Source organism: Pelmatolapia mariae, linkage group LG4 (assembly GCF_036321145.2).
Source record: "Pelmatolapia mariae isolate MD_Pm_ZW linkage group LG4, Pm_UMD_F_2, whole genome shotgun sequence".
Lineage (NCBI taxonomy): Eukaryota > Metazoa > Chordata > Actinopteri > Cichliformes > Cichlidae > Pelmatolapia > Pelmatolapia mariae.
In genome coordinates, this window is record NC_086230.1 from 14,485,775 (window position 1) to 14,505,943 (window position 20,169).

Here is a 20,169-nt window from a genome sequence, read left to right on the forward strand (position 1 = left end):
GTGGAAAGCAAAAATCACATCATTTCGTTGTCATTAAAATTATTCAGATTAAGCACAGCGATGTTGCAGTCATGATATGCTGATCTTCCCTCCATAAGCTACCTTCATTGGTTGAAAGTATCGGCACTTGGTATCACATGGAGCAAATTTTGGGAGCGGCATACCATTGGTCGTTTGCGCCACATGATTTGCAGTTTCAGCCGCTCCTCGTGAGCCCGCGTTTATGCTACGTGCACGCGCACCCTTCTTTCCTCCTCTTTATCGTACCCGACATTGATCCCCGTCCGCTGACGACAATGATCTGCTTATTTCTGTCCATATTTGCTCAGATCTTTCAGTCAGGTTGGTAATAAACGTGCTTGTATCTGCTCCTCTGTCACTCACGGGCCTCCAGTCTGACTTTCACAGGATAATTTTCTCCCAGGAAACCCTCCGGACAGATGCCTCGGCTAGCTGCAGGCAGCGGCACAGTCAACCGGTACAGCAGTGGTGTTGTGTTGCCTTTACTAACTTTAGTTTGACAGAAGAAACTCGGAGTGACTAGTGGTTAGTTTTTCTGTGACCGTGGGTGATACTGCAGTGTGGCCAGCTTGTTAACTAATCTATGCTGAGAGCCGCGTGGTCCATGTGTCCTCCTCACCGTGAGAAAAGTTGATTCATCATCCTATTAATAGCGCGTGTGTACGCTGATTGGCTGCTGCAGGAAGGGCTTTGCAATGGGGCCGAGAAAGAGGGCACAGCCAGACCGGTCCGAGCTCGAGGATTTGGTGGCGAAACACGCGAGAATCGAAGAATTTGGTGAGGAACACCCAGAAAGTTGTAAGCGCGAGGTTTGTGGCACGAGCAGCTGAGTGTAATACCGGCAGGGGCGTTAGGTTTGATCCTCCACAGGCCTCCAGGGTGTGGGAAATGTAGTGTGGATGAGTGACGAAACGTTTCTCCCACTGAAAACGCTACGTACAGATGAACGGAATCAACCTTTTGGCATTTACTTAGCTGGATGATTGAGCATGCATCGAGACGTAGTGTGGTTAAAACATCAAATGCATGTAGTGCTTTCAGACATGTGCACTTTTTCTTGTGAAGTTTTTAAAGGGGGCTTTCTGTGCTTATTTTCAACTCTGTATTTCTACTGTTGGGCTCTACTTTGCATGATTAACAGTTCCAAATAATCATTGTAGACGTTTTACTGATCTGGGTGTAGCCATTCAGTTCATCCCTGTGCAAACAAGAGGTTTAAACCAGGGGTGCCAAACATAAGGTTCCAGGGACCAGAATCACCCGGCAATAAATAAACATAAATTTGGGGCTCTTAACTGTATTTAAGCTTGTCTGATAAAGACTGATAAAGACCTCCCCCACAACCCCCCCCCCAGAAATGTTTCTGGTTTTTTGTTTCCACAGTAAAATAAGTGGTAGCACTTTATAATGATGTCACACTATTAAGCATTAGTAAAGTTTAATTCATCATTTATATATCATTACTCCTCTTTAGCATGTGTTTTATAAATACACATGTTTATTCAGCTGTTACTGTTTCACCATGTACTACTATCACTGCTAGCAATAATCCTAATGATAATCATGGTCATAATAATAAAATGTCTGTATTTAAAAATTGCATACTGAAGAGAAGTAATGCTATGTAAATGATGACATCAGCACTTGCTAATACCTTAATAGTGCCAATCTGTGTAACATCATTATATAGTGCTACCAAATAAATGCACAAAATACTACATTTACTGTGAATTAACAAAAAGTTTCCTCCTTATATTTACAGGACAGTTTGGGCAATAAGCTACGAGAACTTTTTCCGTAATTTTACACATTAATTTCTTCCAGTTTAAGCCTAAAGAGTTGTGCTGACAGCTTTCTTTCATTAACTACAGCAGTGAGAAAACTGGGATGTACTGTTGCCATCCCACTTCCTTTTCTTATGTTGAGAGATCGCTGGGATTAAATGTGGCCCACGCTGATGTCATCCTTTGATATTTTGGCCGGCTTTGATGTGAGCAGCCAACACTGTAACGGTACATATGTGACATACAATAAGGAAATGCACAACAGGCCCCCTTTAATGTGTCTATGCACAGAGTGCATCGGCTACAAACAGAATAATTGTAATTGTATTGCCTGCCATTGCTCATTTAAGCTCGAGTTTAAGCACGTTTTATCCGACTCTAGGCTGGACTGGGGTGAATGAACGCACCTTCGTTGCCGTAAAACCAGATGGCGTGCAGCGGAGACTGGTGGGCGAAATCGTGCGTCGTTTTGAGAAGAAAGGCTTCAAACTGGTGGGGCTGAAACTTGTGCAGGTATGCCTGGAGCAGCTCCATGTTTCCAAAATATTTTGATCTGTGACCCATGAACCACAGTATTATCCATTAATCTGTCGTGTGTGTGTTTGTATACCAGGCCTCAGAGGAGCTTCTTAGGGAACACTACTGGGACCTGAGGAGCAGGCCCTTCTTCAGTGGACTTGTAACCTACATGAGCTCGGGACCAGTTGTTGCGATGGTGAGACTCCTCGACGTGATGCGCACATTGTTCCACGCTGAGGTTTTCGCAGTAGCTTGTGGGGTCACTCAGATTACAGATGTGCTATAGTGTACCTCTCTGTGCTCCTCCAGGTGTGGCAGGGCTTGGATGTGGTCAAGACTGCACGGAAGATGTTGGGAGAGACCAACCCTGCAGACTCGCTGCCTGGAACCATCCGGGGAGATTTCTGTGTGGAGGTGGGCAGGTAAGCGATTTCACTCTCCTTAAAGGAGAATTAGATTTTTATGCCATGCATTTTTATTTATTTCAATTAAAGCTGAATGTCTCAATTGATTTGTATCATCTCATTCCATTGTGGTGGTATACAGAGGCAAAAGCTGTCACTGACTGAATTCTTGCATGAAGAGTTTGCTGATATTAATTACAGAGTTCAAATGATTAGTTAATCAATATACATGTTAATTATTGTAATTTTAAGCTTTCATGCTTTTTTTTTTTGGTCCTAACAATCTTAGAAACATGTTGTCTAAGCAGATAATTACTCTGCATGGCCTCTAGTAAGCCTGTGAGGAACCTTTGAGTCTTTTTTGATCAAGATAAGTGCTGCCATTCACATTTTAAACAAGCTGTCTCAGAGTGATATTCAAAAACTACTTGATGCATTTGTTACAGCTAGACTGTTGTCATTTCTTACCATCAGGATGCCCTAAAAGCTCCCTGAAAAGCCTGCAGTTGATCCCGAATGTGGCATTGAGAGCACTGGCAGAGACTAGAAAGCCTCTATATAGCCTTTCATTTTACATGAGTTCTTAATTACACCTTCCTCTGTCTCTTTCTCCCTCTGTTGTTGGGACTGCTGTCCCTCCTCCTGCACTTCTGCACTGCTGGTGCTAGCAACAACAGCCTCCTGTGACTGTGAGAGCTTGTTATTAGTTGTTGCTGGTACTACTGTAGACTGTGCAGCTGCAGCAGCTGCCCCGACAGCTAACATTATTATCCTAAGGGCGCCAGTATACCTTCCTTATTGGTGGCTTGCTTGCTGACACAACATCATCACACAGTCACTTCTATTTATGTCCAGAAAGATAGTCGCCACTCAGACAATACCGACACATAAGCGCTGATATAACATCAGGCTTTAAACCTTCCTTTTTGATAAAGTTATAGTTGGCGCTGGATCAGATGACCCTGAATCCTCCTTCTCAGACTTCTGCAGGACTTCCCATAATGCACTGAGAACTTTTTCTCCACTGACGTCTTTTAAAAACTGCATGTCATAGTATTGTCCTCTCTCTCCCAAAGCTCCTGTTTTGTCATTGTTTCTCTTGTTTTCATAAGGGAACATGTGATTGTTGGGCCTTTGCTTTGTAATATAAAATTATCTGTTGTAGTCAATTGGTGCTTTATAAATAAAGCTGAATTGAATTACTGTAAAGATCTTAAATCAGACTTTTTGAGATTGTCATCGACATCAGAAAGTCTTTATTTGGTCAAATAAAGTAAACAAACATCTGTGAATTGTCCCTCAGACCCCTGCTTATTATTAATGAATGACTCAGTTTGTGTTTGGCGCAGATGGTATTTCGAGTCTTAATGTTCTTTACATGTTTGTTGGCAGAAACGTGATCCACGGCAGCGACTCTGTGGAGAGCGCGCAGAAGGAAATCTCTCTGTGGTTTCGTCAGAGCGAGCTTCACCGCTGGGAGAGCAGCAGCACCCGCTGGCTCTACAACTGACTTTGTGCACAAACACTGTCCGATCATAAACCACGTTTTTTTGTTTTTATCATATAAGATGGATCACGTCATACCTCAGATGAACTATGTTTGGCTTTAGTAGTTTGTAGCTACTTGAAAGCTCATCTCTGCCGTCCCGTATTTCATCTTTTTCATACATTATTTTATATCTTAAGGGAGGTGAGACGACACTACCAGGCAAAATGCACTAAGCGAGCAATAACCTGAGCAGAAACCAGACAGCTTTGGCTTCTGCTTTCTTTCCAGTTTTTGCTTGTTTTTTCAGTCCACAATATTAAAAAGTAATACTCAGAACAAGTTTGAGAGGCTCTGATGTAAGCAGTTCATGTATGGTACAAACATGTAATGTTTATATGAAGTGTGTCCCATAGATTAATGTTTTTTGTATTTTATTTTGGCACTTCTAACTAAACGGGAGCAGTTTACCAACACATTATTGTCTTTGCCTTGCACACATGTTCAGCTTCTTGTACTTTCCAAGTACAAAGATCACGTAAAAGTACTTGAATGTAAAGTTTCCAGCTCCCCAAATGCATATAGCCTGTTAAAGTGATGCTGCACTAAATAATGTTTGCCTGATTGGTCACGTTTATGCTTTTATTGGCTGTTAAGAAGCTTTATTTTACCACTGTCCAAAAAAAGAATAAACCTAACATACTTTTTAAAATGTTCTTCTTGTTGTGAAGTGAGACACACAGAGACGACACAAACCCGAGTTAATTGTTCTGAGCACACATATGTTTAATATTTAATACACAGAGATAGAGATCAATGCGAGAATTTCCATACTGAACAAAGAGGATGGGTTTCAGTGGAGATTTACACAACTCCCTGTACATACGATGACAACACGCCATTGTTCACCGTCCCATCAACAGCCAGGCAGAGAAATGAGAGAGATGAGATCTGGACTGAACCCTCGACACAGTTGAACTCCTTTTGTATGTGGACACAATCTGACCTTCGAGCCCCATCAGGACTCTTATAGAGGCGACTCATTGTGACATGTGAAGCAACATGTTTTAAGCAGCAGCTGGGAGAACCCAGGCTTCTGCAGGGGGTTGGAAATGAAGTAATCTGACTTCCTATTTGTTCCGTGTATGTTCATCCTAACTTGAACGCCACACTTTTGTGTGAACTTTGACCTTAAACCGAGGCCTCAGCTTTCTGCTTCCTCGCACACCGTCTAAGAATATGTAGATGCATAAAACAGAGTCCCTGATTGTTAATGGACTGCCAGATGGCCGTTGGTAGGACTGATTCCTACATGCCGGTGTTGCCTCTCCTGCTGCTGCTGTTCTTTTTCCTTGCATTTTGGGGCTTTGCTTTAAAATGAGGTGGAGTTTTCACTGATGATGAACTAAATGGAGGAAGATGAGGAATAACTCTGGGGCAGATGCAGGACAATTGAGGTAAATATAGGAAGAGATACAGTGTGCTTACAGGGTGAATATAAGGTTGATACAGAGAAGGGAGGTAGTTATGAGGCTGGGTTACAAAGCTCATGAATCATTACAATGCCCTGGGTGGGACAGAAACAGGATGGCAGGCAGGTTTCTAGGTTTTAAGGTCTGGGACAGGAGGGGGTATAATAGTTACAAGGGATGATACACGGCTTTAATGGTCGTTTTAGAGCCCAAGGGGGGACTTTTACATGACCGGGGGAAAATTACAAGGTTTGGGTGGCTGAAAGCTTCTGGGCGGGAGAAGAGATCTCTTTAAGGAGATGGGTGGATGCGTGAGGTGTTAAAGCAGATCTCAGGTGTCACTCGGGTACATAAGACACCTGCCAGACAATGATGTGGCTCCGCTCAGCTTTGCACAAAGTAGGTTTGTTCTGCGAAGCTCCACCACCACCATTTTCTCCTTCCTCCGTCTCATCATCCTCTCCATCGCCTGAGAAGAAAGAAAAAACAAAGCAGAGCCATGAAAACATGAAAGCAAACTTTGTGCTCAAATAGTTACATGCATTTTGTGTACTGTTTCATTCATCATAATTTGATGCAATACTATTGTACTTTTCATGAGTCTAAATACACTCATGTTGTTCTTTCAGACAGCTAATTAGCTTTGCTGTTCAAGCAAAAACAAAGACTGTCTGCTGTTATTTACAGGTGATCACTTAACCAACTTACCTGAATGGGCTGCTGTGGTAAAGAAGCAGGCATGAGTAAGTACATAACTATGCTGGTGACATGGATTATAAAAGGCATGTCCTATTCCAGTAGGTTTCTTTAACCTTTAATTAACTAATTACTCATTAATTGCTAATAAACGATCCAAGTCCAAAGGGCCTAATATGACCATTGCAGGACCAAACGGAAAAACTACTATTTCCAACTTCTCAAATCAAAAAACCATGGCTGCTAGGGGTGAGTGGTTCAATCCACGAATCAACAACACAAGTACCAATGCTTTTATTGGTATTGGACCGATTCTAGTGCCACAGGATCGATACTTTAGTTTGTGAAAATGGAAAAAAAAAATAAAACGTCTGTTTTGTTGTGTTAATTATTACTGTGGAAAGTAAAAACCATAGTGATTTATTAGCCATTAGAATGTTTTCAGAATTTGGCAAATTGATTAATCGCAAATCATGACACACTGCCTTCTCCTACATAAGCTGGCTTTAAAAGTTGTACCTTTATTAGTGTTGGGTATTTACATTACAATATAAAGTGCCTTGAGGAAACTGTTGTTGTGATTTGGTGCTAAATAAATAAAACTGAATTGAACTGAATAAGTTAAAAGTATGAATATCGGTATTGGTATCGGCAATACCATATTTACTCGATATCAGATCGATACCAAAATATGCAGTATCGGATATACGCACTGGTTTCAGGACAGGTTTGAATACTCACCTATGCGGAAGTCGATGTAACCCTCGCCTCCACTCAGCACCAACACGTTCTGAACACTCTGCGCCTCCGTCTCTGTGGGAGCTGTGGAGCCCTGTCCTTCTGATGGACTGTCCAACACACTGCCATTTAGGGTAGCCAGGACATTGCCTGTCACCAAAAGAAAAAGAAAAACAGGAAAGAAAGATGTTACTGAAAATGACATTACGTATTGAAAGTGTCACTGATGACACCTTCACAAAGTAACAAAAACACAATCTTTCTTTAACGTCAGATTAAGTTGATCTCTTAAGATCCTGAGCTAAAGCTGCAAGAATTCTTAGTAGACTTTAAAGGTTTGGAAAGATGCAGAGCTTAGATAATAAATAGTCACTAACATTTTGAGAGCAATGGAACAGTATTATCACAGATTTGTGATGTCTAGATATGTGTCTTTTAACATTTAAGACAAGACGTGCAAATTTAAACATGCCTATTAGTGCACAGTCCATTTAAAATTCAGAATTAAAGGGAACAGAGATTCAGGCCTACCCGGCACAGAGACGAAGAACTTGACAGCATCACGGTGTCCATGGAAACAGAGTTGGGCCTGTGCCATTGAGCAGTAGGGGATGAAGCTGCCGCTGCTCTTCTCAGAGCCATCGTCGCCGTACACATGGATCACCCCGCCAGAAGATGTAGGTGACACCTTATTTGCTGATAGAGAGAAAGTAAAGGGTAAGAGTACATGAGTAACCTGTGTTTGTGAACAAATCACATTCGGTAGCATGACATAATCAAATAAAAATTAATTTTCCACAGATCAACTGAAAACAAAGGATTTTTGAAAAAAAATCTCAGCTCGCTAAAAGACGCCCGCTGCATGCAATGGATTTGTTACGCATAAAAATAAACAAATCATAGACATGCAAAACAAATCCCAAGTAAAAAGCTGCTTTTAAAGTTCAGCAAACTGTGAAATCCTTGCACACAGTGTATTCTGTGACCTTCAGCTAAACTGTTGCACTGCTGAAAGAGTTGAACACGTACCCTTGTAGAATAAGCACATAGCAGACAAAGTTTAACAGCATGCGATATGTTGTATCAGGAGACACGGAGGCTCGACCGGGTGAAAAGGAGGTTAGGAGCGCTCCCACTTACCCCTCAAACCCAGGAGCTGTCCCCGGTGAAGGACCACCGCTACGGGAGGCGGAGGAGAGTGGAGGGAGAGCGGGAGAAAGAGCACAGCAACAGTAACAGTTACGACGGAGAGTTTGTGAAAGGGGTGAAACCACAGAGGGAAGCAAAGAAAAACAGAAGGTGGAGAAAGTTGGGGAGCTGATGGGGAGAAGAAGAGGGAAACTAAAGAGACGGATAAAGAATGCTACGGTAGCGGAGAGTGTTTGTGTGGACAAATGAGCCAAATTCGGCCACCTAATGAATTTCCTTTACGGAGAACATTTGACAAGATTGGGTTCATGTTAAGTTTACTGTAGTCCTACCTGCTGAGCTTCAGATTCAGCATACATTCAGTTTGTTTGTCTTCGTTCACTGTCATCTAAATTTCAATTACACTCTTTTTTTCTCTGTCTTTTGCGTAACCTCTGTGCTGCTCCAGTCCTGCCTGTTTATTACAAAAAGAACTGGCTGAGACCACTTAGGAGCCACTTACCACCAATCGTAGCAGCATGATTGAAAAGGACACAGATTTTGGAGCGCATGCAAGTCAGACTTTAGGAAGTCGGCTACTTAAAATCATCATCTCACGAGGCTGTCCTTAACTTGAAACTTGCAAAATCAATTTCATTATGAGCGTATTTTGCATTTGAAGTAATTAGCTCAATATAATTGAGCTAATTATATTAGTTCCTGATAGGTTGTCTATGCTTGAATTTGTTTTGTGGGCTGTTGAGGCTCTTTATACCAGGCTATAAAAGCATGTTTACAGCCTGGTATAAAATAAATGTTTTGGCTTCTGTGGACTGATTTAGAGATACTCAGAATCCATGGATTTGTTTTTTTAGAACCATCAGGATCATTTCCTTTGGGATAAATAAAGTAAATAAAGTATATTTTGATGATTATGATCATGGTGTTATGTGTGATTGATTGGGAGTTGTCCCTTTCTAATGGATTATTGAACTCATGTCTGTGTGGTTCAGATCATTGCAGAGGTTTTGGTGAGTTAAAGTCCTAGTGTTTAATTATCTAGTATGGGTGTCTGTGTTACACCATGGGGAAGCTGATAAATTAGGACTCCATCACTTCAACCTCATTAGGTTAAAAAACAAAACAAAAAAAACCCTTTAAAAGTTGAATTTTAAAAATGCAGTTTAAAAGCAGTGGGTGAGGTCACAGCGACTACGTAAATGTTTGATACTGCTTATAGCTGAGGGTGGAGCTGGTTTGCATGGAGATGCCTAACAAGTGGATTAAACATCTGCTTTTGATAGCGTGGGCAGGGTTTCTTTGTAGTGAGTATGGTTATTACCTCCCTTTGTGTTTATAATGGCTTGCTCCATGAGTAATATAAGTCAAGTTGTGCCCATTTGGTCAGTTTGTAAGTTCTTCCTTTGTCTTCCTTTATTTTGTAAAGTGCTGTTGTGTTTTTGATTTACCTTTTAACATTTTGGAGGGTAAAATAAAGCCAACTTTATGAACTGTACACCTGTGTCTGTATCCTTTGGGAGCCTGGTCCCGTGCATCAAATGTAACAAACATTTGCTGACAGTTATCCAGATATTCTGCTGTGTAAACCACCTAAAACTTCAAGTATTTATGACAAATAATCACCTCTGATCCTTTAGGCACCAAAAAATAAAGAAAAAAGACTCATACTCTCTGTCAGTGGGATGGAGATGATGACACCGTTTCCAGTCCCGACCCAAAGACGATTTCCACCAATCAGAAGCGCTGTGATTCGCACAAAAGAGAATCCCAGCTTGCCGGTACCTACAAGACACAACCAGAGTGAGTGGGACGTTGGACAGATCACATGCATCTCCAAAAGTGAAACATCATGCTTCACAAAACAAACTAAGATAAACTCACCCAGCATCTTGCTGACGTATGGCTCTATGTCTACATCCTGGAGGTGCTGGTGCGTGTGCGCATGGTAGAGACGCAAGGTTGAATCCAGTCGGATCGACACCCAGACTCCATCGCCAATCCAGGCTAGCTGCCGTACCTGACTCTCCCTCCGAGGGTGGGCATCGAAGGACTTCTGCCAAACAGAAAGGATTTAGTGGTGTTTATTATATTATTACAACTAACAATAACACGACTTCTCTTCAGCACAACGATGCGACAGCGGGCTCGTGCCTCACCTCTATCTGCATGCTCTTTGGCTGAATGACGTGGATCTTGTTCTTGTAGCCGCACCACACTTTGTCGTGGACGACGGCCATGCAGCGGATGGAGTGATGAGGTCGGCCGAGGTCCATGAGGTGGTAGTTGGACAAATCCCACTGGCCATCTGATGACAGAAACACACACATTTGCTAAATGTGTTTCTGTGAGTTTTTGCACATCTCTGCTTCATTAAATGGGGCAAATAAAGGGACCGTCCCTGAAACTGTCCTCTTGAAACACTTTGAATCACAGCCTGTTAGACAATTGATGAATCTCAGACAAGAGATTTCTCAAGACCTGAGCTGCCGGGCTAACCTAGCTAACAATAATACTGTGGGTTGGGGCTATTTATTTATATAAAATCAATTTATGGAAGAATTAATACAAAGGTAAATAAACATACATATAAATTAAATCGTCCCTACATTCCTTTCTAATGTGCATTTTGGTGCCTTTTGTGTCATATTAACTTATTAATGGAGTCATTTATTGACTGCTTTCTCTATGTTTGAGTTTGACTGTACACGCACATTGAACTGGTGGCAACGCTCCAATTCCACCTGCAATCATAACTTCCCCTAACAGACTAATGTCTGGTGTCTCTGTTAAAGTTCAATTACCCTCCGATCTGTGGAATATCGCGAGTGTCCCATCAGCGAGGGCAACCAGCACGCGGCCTTTCACATGCCTGCAATTACAAGGAGATGGAGATAGCTGGACAAACTGAAACTCATAAAAATAAAATCCTTGACTCTGCTTAAAACTACATATAAAAATAAGAGATGCATTGATTTCTTTTTCTTCTTCTTACACCAGACTGAGCACTGAGTCTTTAAGTTTGATGGAGTGGAGACATTTCTTCCAGTTTCCCACAGCTGAGTGGACATAAAGCCTGGAAGGAAAAACAGAATCTGGTTACTCCCGAGCTCACAGAAACTATAAGATGCACAAGATTTATGTGTTTTTTAGCTGGAAGGCACAAGGATAAAGGATAAAGTAATTGTAAAGCTGTTATGTTTATCAAAAATCATTCATCAAATGTTGATTTAAGCTTGAACTTACTCTAATTGACTCTAATGACTCTAATTTTCCCAGGGTTAAAAATGCTGAAAAACGCCATAAACTGCTGTAATAGTGGACACTGTGAGGCTTCAGCAGACGTTGTGAGTGACTCACCAGCCATTCTGGGCCCCGAGCCACATGGTGGGGGCCACGCTGGTGTAGTTTTTGGTCTCATCACCTCCATCCTCTGACTCTGGAGGGTGTGATGTTTCCTCCTTGGACTGGCCTGAGCTCCTGTGTGGAAAATTCAGACTTTCAGGTTCCAAACAGGGAAGTTGATCCACTTTTGATGGCATGCTTACAGTAACTGTTTCCTTCCCTTGTCTAATAACGTGCCATTTAATTTATCCTAGACAATCCTGAGGACTTGTCAGACTTTGACCTCCTACCTATCAGAGGCATCTGCTGGACGAGGCTGAGGATCAGTGAAGACGTGCTCAGTAAACGGTCCCGGAGGTCCAGATCTCATTTCTGTGTTGCTGGCCGTTGACTCGGGAACTTCTGTGGCCTCCGTGGCTTCCTCGGCTGATTGGGCTGGGTGAATCTTCCCATTCATTGGTGGAGCAGTGGGAGCTAAAGCAAAATGACACTATGACATCCACACCTCTCACTTTCCTTAACAGTTCATGAGTGAAGGGGTATCTATCATGCGCCCACCTTGTCCTTTGTCCATAATTGGCGTATCTGTGCGAGAGGAACAGTTGCTACGTGCAACGCTGCAGTTGGTGGCGCAGCCGACGAGAGTGATGCCGGCCAACATGCCCTCCACGCTGCCGGTGTCCTCTCCTCCCCCTGCTCCACCTTCACCTGGATCCAACACGATCTCTCCAGCTGGATAGTCGTTCTCGCTGGCAGCTGTGCACAGGCACACACCCACAGACAGACACACAGGTACACTTTAACATATGAAAATGCAAGAAACCCAACATTTACCACAAAGCAACAAGAAGTTGTAGGCAGTCGCATGTTCGAACATCTAAAAAAGCAGCACTTCCACTCTCACCTGGCACGCTGGAGATGCAGAGTACATGGGCATTGCAGACATTGAACTGGTCAACCAGTGAGCCGGGCTGGTTGGCATCGATGATGACCACCTTGCTGGCAGAGTGGGTGCTGGTGAGGATCCACACTCGACTGCTCATTGTGTCTGTTTCCTGGAGCTCCTTTGACTGAGGGAGCAAAGGAAAGAGGAGACAAAGATGACAAGGAGAAAGAGCACAGATGTCTTTAAATGATCACTTTTCCCTGATTATGGTGGAAAACGTCACGAGGAAATCTCACAGAAGAGAAGCCTGGTGCTGCACTTACACTGGGATGCTTAACGTGATGTGGATAATGTGGACCTGCTGTTGTTAAACTACGTCTCAATACCTGACAACAAAAATGGCATCTTAGACACTTTCCTTCTTTACTCTGCACATTAGATAAACATGGAAAACCCAGTAGAAAATATCACTTCATTGCTGACCAGCTGTGTTATACATTTTCCTAGAATAGCAACATGAAACAACAAGCTCTGGTTTAACTTTTTCCCCTCGTAAAGACGACATGTGACGACCTCCCCTGGACCCTTAATGATAATTAGAATAGATTTGGATTCTTCAAATACAGCAGACATGAAATATGATAGAAATCACTCAGTTACACCAAGTAGGTGTTCAAAGGGGGAAAGTCCTCTCCACCCTGAACAGGAGGTGTGGCTTGTTTCCAAACAGCAGCACATGTGCCCATTGACTCAGTGCTCTAAGAAGCCCTTAGGACAGGGATGTGAGCCACATGCACCACCCTTTTTTAACTTATTGTAAAAAACACAAATATTTCTATAGTATGTGGTGAAAAAATAGGAACTTTTCTGTCATTTAACTGTTTTTGTATTACTTAAGTACTTATGGTCTCAGGTCTGTATCAGTAGAAAAAGATGTAAAACTGTAAAAATACAGTTAAAAGACCCAATTTAAATAGTCTTCCACATTTTCCAAAGCTGTCCAGTGAGGCAGATCTGAGGCTTTGAGATGCTTTTATTTCTTTTTGTTTCATAAACGATGGGTCAGTAAAGGAAGCACTGAAGCACCATTCATTAGTATTTGGATAACTCAGCCTGCTCCTACAACGGCTGCTGGACAGATACTTCACTTAATCCTTCTAAGCAGAATTAAATTTGCACACAGCCATGACTCGTGTATGCTATCTAGAATCGTTTGAGCAGTTAAATGCATCTAAACATTTTTTTTTAGACAGGAAGACAGGAAACATGGCGAAAGACATCCAGTAAATGGCCTCACTGCACATATGCACCCAGGCCTCTGCATTAGCTTTATAGAATATAGATCACTTTGTCTACTCGGTGAGCGAAACCAGCACCAGCAGAAGTATTTTTAGACATACTCTAAACGACTGAGGATAATCCTTGCACATATTAACTTATAGTGTTCTGCGTTAGCCAACATGAATGCCTGTTTTGAAAGCGAGCTGTAATCAGCTGCAGATTGGTTTCTTAGTTGCTCGACCTTCCTCTTCTCGGGAGACGTGTGGTTCTTCTTCTTATCAGCTCCGTTCTCCTCAGCGTGCAGAGGGTCGGTGCTGAGCGCTGGTGCTTTCTCCGATGTCTCCTGGCTGCTGACTCTCCATCCTGTCAAGTCCACTCCTGCTGCACACCAAAGCTACACACATGTGCACACACAGACACACAGGCATAATAAATACATATATACATATTATATTAATATATGTGGTTTCTAAAAGCAAGCAGATGCCTGCAACAGTGACCTTTTTAAAAATGATTTGGAGGCTTAATGTGGCTCCCAGTGCAAGAGTCATAATTTGGGTCTTATGATGTCAACTTCAGATAGAATAATTATTTATAGCTAAACAAGTGGAGTGCATGAATGACAGAGTTTAGCACAGAGAAATTCAGCTCAAGTGCTTTATGATGACTCTGTGAGTGTGGGCTGATCATATTTGATTGGCAGTGACTGAACACCAGCTGTCACCAGCTCCTCATGAAAATGTCGCTTGCAGTGAGATAGCAGAAAAGAAACACAAACAAATTGTGACAAAAATGCTAGAAAATGTTTTCAGGGCAAAATAATCTGTATAGCCATGTGACTTTGGGTCATGAGCCAGGCTTTTGAGTGATGTGGAGTTCATGATGTATTCTTTTGATTCTTAAATGTGATTTGTGCTCTAGTTCTATATTTAGTCTATTATGTACAATATTATTTCCTAGTGCTTCTGAGTTCTGTTATATTCTTTCTTAGTTCTCAGTTCTTCTTTAGATGATGCCTGTTTAATGTTCATATGTCCTATTCTGAGTCTCAGTGTTTATGTTTCCTGTTTAGTTTTGCTAGTCTCTCATCTCCTTAGTTAGATTCTGTTCACCTGTGTTTTATTTCCCCCCGGCTGTTTCCGCGCTCTCTTTTACCTCGTGTGTATTTAAGTCCTCAGTTTTCTTCAGCTCTTTGTCGTGTCCTCCACCATAGCTGTGTGTCTCTCTGCCTTCTGTTCAACTTAAATACTTACCTAGTTTCTGAATGTGCAGAATGTTTCAAGTTTTTCGTTATTCCTCTGAGTGATCAGCATTAAAGGTTGATTTTAAGTTCACATTATGTCTCTGGAGTCCACTTTCTGCTTTTGCACAGCTAGACTTTCACATTTGAAGTTTTTCATATTCATTCTCATTTGTTTTCCCTCCAGTATTGATCATTACAAACGGTTAATTACGAGATACAACATGTCTCGAGATCTCCTTTACTGAAAAGTCTATTCTTGGTTTGTGTGACCTGTGTGCTTCATGGGCAAGTCACTAGAAAATAAATTTCCCCAAGAATGCCATCAACCTCCAGCAACCAACAATCATTGTTCCTTTACAAATGGTTGCCAGATGGTCACAGAGCAGTCTCAGGGCCTCTGTGACTGGGGTCTTATTCACCATGGTTGTCATATGTCCAAAACGGCAGACAAGTTAATGTCACATGGTTAGTGGTAATATTTCTACAAAACCTAAACAAAAAGACATTTAACAACAAATCTGAGGTGTTTTTTGTTTTTTCACAGAAAACCCTCGTCCCTCCTGATTTTCTCCCACCTTCCTGTTGGGATCCTTCTCCACCAGCGGGCGACAGTAAACTGGGACGGGGACATTCTTCATGCGGTTATCCTCTTTCTCATTGGTTGTCTAAAAGCACAGGTGGGAATTTGTCAGGAGAAAAGCAAAAGCAGTGAATTATCATCTGGTCTCCAGTTTTACCGGACACTGAAGAAAACGAAAACATTCCCAGTTTGTGAATGTGCTGTAAACACGTACAGCACATACACAGCAAGCATTAAAGGAAAACTCCACTGCTTCTCTCCTATCTGCAACCCTGTAAAGCCTGAACCATGAAATAATTGCCAGAAAATTAAAAATTTTTAAAAATGGGAGGTTTTTTTGAACCTATAGAGAAACGTTTTTTAAAAGATATGAAATATCAGTTTGCATACATGACTTTTAAGTTGTATAAATCTTGCTACATCTGGCATTTTTGTGTAATTTATTGCTCAAAGTTTGTTAAAAAAATCACAATGATGATGTTGATGTCTAAAAATCTAATGTATAAAATATAAAACACTTGGCATTACAGGGGGCTAACACAATCTCAACTCCTTTTTCAGTTTCCTGTTTTTCCCAGGATGCCGCAGGGCTGTCCCCAGAGAGCGTGTGCATTATGCATGAGGTGAGACACATCATTTTAGGGAAAAAGCGTTTCACCACTTAGTTAAAGCATAACACCTCTATAAGGAGGTGAAATGACTGGCACAGTAAATATACACAGGTGCAAAACAGTGCAGCTCTCTACCCGAAGTATAATCTTTACACGGCTGCTAACTTTTGTAGCTCTACTTGAAAAATCATAATATATTGATAGAATTCTGTTAGCAAAAGGGGTAAAATGAGACATCTTGACAAAACTCTGCCTAATGACTTAGTGACTGTGAGTATTTTTCCAAGTGGATTTTTCCTTTAAGATACTGAGATAATGCACAGGAGTAACATCCATATGTTAAGTAGGGCAGGTTGAGACAGACAGAGGTTAAAGGTTAAAAGGTTGCAACACCACTAGCAGAGGGAGAGCAGATCAGATGGAATAAACTCCACAGGAAGGCCTTCATCAAAGAGCAAGGTGTGTAACATGTGTATGTTTTCGAAATACAGCCTTTTCTGATTTGCATCATGCTGAAAAACAAAACTATTCATGCATTTCCAGAGGAACAGTAAATGTACTTTACAGTGGCAACCTTTTCCTCACAGAATAGTCTTTTTGTTAAAAGCCTTCACTTGGAGTGCTCAAAATAAAAGTCTTTCTTAAGTATCTGCACGTCTTTCCTCTGCTATTAGCTGTCCGCTGCTGTCTAGGGGTCAGAGCTTTGGTTGGAAGGTTAAAAGGGAGAGGAAGCCATAAAGGCGCATGCTGGCACTCTGTCGGTCTCACTTGCCTGCTGCCTCTTCAGCGGGCTGTCCTGAGCGCTGTCCGTCTGACCACCAGTCTGTGGGAGACCAGAGTTAGAGCCACCTGCCTACCAGCACCTTCTGCCCTCTGGCCTTCAAGCTGCACAGAGTCAACCTTAAAGTCCGCTGGCCGAAATTGAAAGCACGCTTCCATGCTGCTCATGCTTAAAATCAAACACTGAGGGTTGTCGGCTCGTCTCCGTGCTGATCAGTTTTAAAATCAGCAAACCTCATAAAAGCCAGAATCCAGAATAAACCGATTCCTCTAACAATTATATGCAAAAGTATATCCTGATACTCTCACTGGCCACTTTATTAGGTACACCTGTTTCCACATGTCAGGATCTTTGTACATTTATGCATTTAGACATGGTTGCCAGATGAGCTGATCTGAGCATTTCACAAACCGATGATCTACTGGGATTTTCCCACACAACCAACTCTAAGGTTTACAGAATGTGGCCATAAAAAGAGGAAATATCCAGTGAGCAGATATTTTTCCATCATGTCAGTAAACAGGTAGTTTGTTAGCTAGTTCAGCTATGAGTCAGTCATGCTTGACTAAAGTACCAAATGTGTTTAAACCACAGCTGAAAATATTTCCAACCGTCTCGTTTACTTCTTTTGGGTAACTTTAAACAGCGCTGCATGTATTAGCAGACAAACTACAAAAGGATTACATGTTCTCACTGGCTTTTGCATACTTTTATTTCCTGTTTATACAAATGCCAGGTAGGGCCAACCAGTGATAATTTCACTTTGAAGCTTGGGTAAGCAAATTTAAAATCACTGAATGAAATCTTCTCTCACTGACAGAATAATGCTCAATGCCCTCCACTTTCACATATAAGAATTAGCATTAAAAAAAGGGGGATGTATAGTTTCAAATAAGATCAAGTAGCTGTTCAAAGGTTCAGAAATGACTTCATAGACTGTCTTGATGCATGCTCAGTCATCAGTCATCCAGGTAAGGAAATCCCAGAAAGTTGATTCTGTTCACACATCCAAGTGACAAAACGTTTCCCCGACTAAAGACGCTACGTCCGGATGAACAGAATCAAACTTCTGGGACTTTGAATATTGGTTTTACCGAAATTTTAGTAGCACACGTAATTAAGGACTACTAAGAAATTCATTCAAACCCATTGAGTAATTGTCACTCTCATTTAATTTGGAGATAATATGGAATCTGGAGTTTTTCACAACTTTACAAAGGATTTTAAAAAATTATTTTGAACGCACTTAAGTATTCACCCTCTTGGCAGTCAATGCTTTGTTAAAATCTTATGTTTCTCCTCATGTGTGTTTTCTTGTTCGCACAGACAGAACTCTGGGTACCTGTTTGAATCGAGATGGCACGCTCCAGCCGCAGGTCTGCATGATGCCGTCATCACGGCGCACGTGCTCACGAACCTGCCGGTACTGTTCACGGCGTTGCTCTCGGCGGGCCAACATCGCCGAGTCACTGAGGAGAGACGCAACACCGTTACTGGCCAGTCTGGAAGAAGCGGGAGGCAGGGAAGGGAAGAGAAGAAAAAAGCGAAGCGTTAGCAGCCTGGCCAGCCAGCAGCAGGAGACAGAGAGAAGAAGAGATGAAGAAGAGAAGGCAAGTAAAAGCAAGTGCAATAACTACTGCCAAGCAATCTTCTAAAATGACTAAAAGTAACGTGCAGTTTAGTGTTTTAAGACATAAAAGAAGAAAATTGGAGGCTTCTGTGTCTGTGTGATTGGGAGGTTGGTGTTTTTGTGGCTTTTGTGTCTTTACCAGACAAACATTTGTGGTCAAAAAACTGCATTTAAGGGGAAATAAAAGAGGTCTGAGCTGCACTTGTACCAAAAGGTGTAATGCACCTGAATGGCACGTCAAGACCAAAATAAGCAATCTCTATTGGAAGCATTTAAAAACACATCTCTCTGCTGATAATATACGCAAACTTTCTGCAAGTGGCCACAAGCGAGCGAGCAGCGAGTGTTTAGCAGATAAGTGTGGGGGTTTAGTGTGATGCGTGATGTGGGGAAGTTCAGCCGCCGCTCACTCTTCAGGGAAGAACTCCAGGGTACGGTTGGAGGTGGAGATCTGACACATGGTGTGGCTACGTCTCTGAGGGAAACCGGCCGGTGAGGGAGATTTGTAATGGATGTTGACGTTGTAGAACGGCCGCTTGACGGGTGGCGGGCTGGATGATGAGCTGAAGAGACGTGCGAAGCTAGAAGATGGACAGAAAGAGAAATTTGCTTAGGATATTTCTTTTTCTTTTATATCACTATATAAAGCTGATTAAAAGCAGAATCTCACAATTGCCAGATGGTAGACTTCTTCTTCTCTTGGATGGGAGGATTCTCACGGGATGCTCTGAGGGGGAAAGAGAGATGAAATTAAAATAATAAGACTACTTATAAAAGTTATTTATAGTACTATAATATAACACTTTTGAATAACATTATAAATAGGGCACATGAAGTGAAAAAGTATAAGAAAGTATAAGAAAATGACAAAAATTGAATAAAAACAGTTAAAAATGCCGTAAAAAAAATGATGCCACTCAGAAAAAACCACCTCAGAAAAACAAGATATTCAAAGCAGTACTGACACAGTAGGTTCACATTTAGGGAAAACTTAGTGTGTTGACTTTAAGCCCAGAAGCATTTCACTTCCTGTTCTCTCAAGTCTACCTGATCATCTCTGTCCACCGTACGGCCTCCTGCAGCTCCATCAGTCTCTCTTTGTACTGGTTTCTCTCCATCAGCACCCGGGCCATCTCCATCCGGGTAAATCGCCGCCGCTGGGTCATTGTCATGTCGCCGTCTTGCATTGGCGATGAAAACTGGTCACATGAGAGAACAGAGACCTGGTGTTAATTTGGAAATCCCTCTCTACATCAGCCTAAAACTAATCTGTTGCATATGCATGCACTGGCCACTTTATTAGGTACACCCAATCAACTGCTTGTTAACACAAATATCTATTCAACCAATCGCATTGCTGTATTTGAGAAAGTGCTGATCTACTGGGATTTTCTCACATGATCATCTCCAAGTTTTACAGAGAATGGTCCAAAAAAGAGAAGGTGATAGGAACAGTACTTCAAAAAGTGCTTGTATATAAGGGTGAATGAGGATTGTTGTACAGAGTGCTCCAGTAGAGCAGAAAAGCTAGTTTGTTTACTATTGG

General features: G+C 41.9%; 2 protein-coding genes across 31 annotated transcripts in view; one reads left to right on the plus strand and one right to left on the minus strand.

Moving 5' to 3' along the window:
* The first annotated feature begins 214 nt into the window (after positions 1 to 214).
* On the plus strand, positions 215 to 4,926 carry nme3 (NME/NM23 nucleoside diphosphate kinase 3). 4 transcript variants are annotated; one of them, XM_063471569.1, is made up of 5 exons: positions 215 to 342; positions 2,188 to 2,318; positions 2,419 to 2,520; positions 2,634 to 2,746; positions 4,121 to 4,926. In XM_063471569.1, the coding sequence occupies exons 1-5, from the start codon at positions 297 to 299 to the stop codon at positions 4,236 to 4,238; spliced, it is 510 nt and encodes a 169-aa protein (XP_063327639.1). In that variant the 5' UTR covers positions 215 to 296; the 3' UTR covers positions 4,239 to 4,926. The 4 variants fall into 4 exon arrangements, with proteins under 4 accessions (XP_063327639.1, XP_063327640.1, XP_063327638.1 ...); XM_063471570.1 differs by lacking the exon at positions 215 to 342 and adding an exon at positions 364 to 478; XM_063471568.1 differs by lacking the exon at positions 215 to 342 and adding an exon at positions 670 to 798.
* A 49-nt stretch (positions 4,927 to 4,975) lies between these two features.
* mapk8ip3 (mitogen-activated protein kinase 8 interacting protein 3) overlaps positions 4,976 to 20,169 on the minus strand; it is a 32,744-nt gene continuing 17,550 nt past the window's right edge. For 12 of the 27 annotated variants that reach the window (XM_063471592.1, XM_063471577.1, XM_063471591.1 and 9 more), the window contains 21 exons: positions 19,671 to 19,822; positions 19,294 to 19,350; positions 19,034 to 19,204; positions 18,336 to 18,495; positions 16,985 to 17,035; positions 15,597 to 15,686; positions 14,020 to 14,172; positions 12,821 to 12,883; positions 12,516 to 12,681; positions 12,170 to 12,367; positions 11,902 to 12,085; positions 11,627 to 11,746; positions 11,262 to 11,342; positions 11,071 to 11,138; positions 10,426 to 10,574; positions 10,151 to 10,322; positions 9,938 to 10,051; positions 8,261 to 8,299; positions 7,652 to 7,816; positions 7,124 to 7,270; positions 4,976 to 6,155 (listed from right to left, as the gene is read on the minus strand). In XM_063471592.1, the coding sequence (XP_063327662.1) occupies positions 6,025 to 6,155; positions 7,124 to 7,270; positions 7,652 to 7,816; positions 8,261 to 8,299; positions 9,938 to 10,051; positions 10,151 to 10,322; positions 10,426 to 10,574; positions 11,071 to 11,138; positions 11,262 to 11,342; positions 11,627 to 11,746; positions 11,902 to 12,085; positions 12,170 to 12,367; positions 12,516 to 12,681; positions 12,821 to 12,883; positions 14,020 to 14,172; positions 15,597 to 15,686; positions 16,985 to 17,035; positions 18,336 to 18,495; positions 19,034 to 19,204; positions 19,294 to 19,350; positions 19,671 to 19,822 (2,631 nt within the window). In that variant the 3' untranslated portion in view covers positions 4,976 to 6,024. The remainder of the gene's footprint in view (positions 6,156 to 7,123; positions 7,271 to 7,651; positions 7,817 to 8,260; positions 8,300 to 9,937; positions 10,052 to 10,150; positions 10,323 to 10,425; positions 10,575 to 11,070; positions 11,139 to 11,261; positions 11,343 to 11,626; positions 11,747 to 11,901; positions 12,086 to 12,169; positions 12,368 to 12,515; positions 12,682 to 12,820; positions 12,884 to 14,019; positions 14,173 to 15,596; positions 15,687 to 16,984; positions 17,036 to 18,335; positions 18,496 to 19,033; positions 19,205 to 19,293; positions 19,351 to 19,670; positions 19,823 to 20,169) is intronic. The other 15 variants (XM_063471594.1, XM_063471595.1, XM_063471586.1 and 12 more) reach the window with 8 other exon arrangements.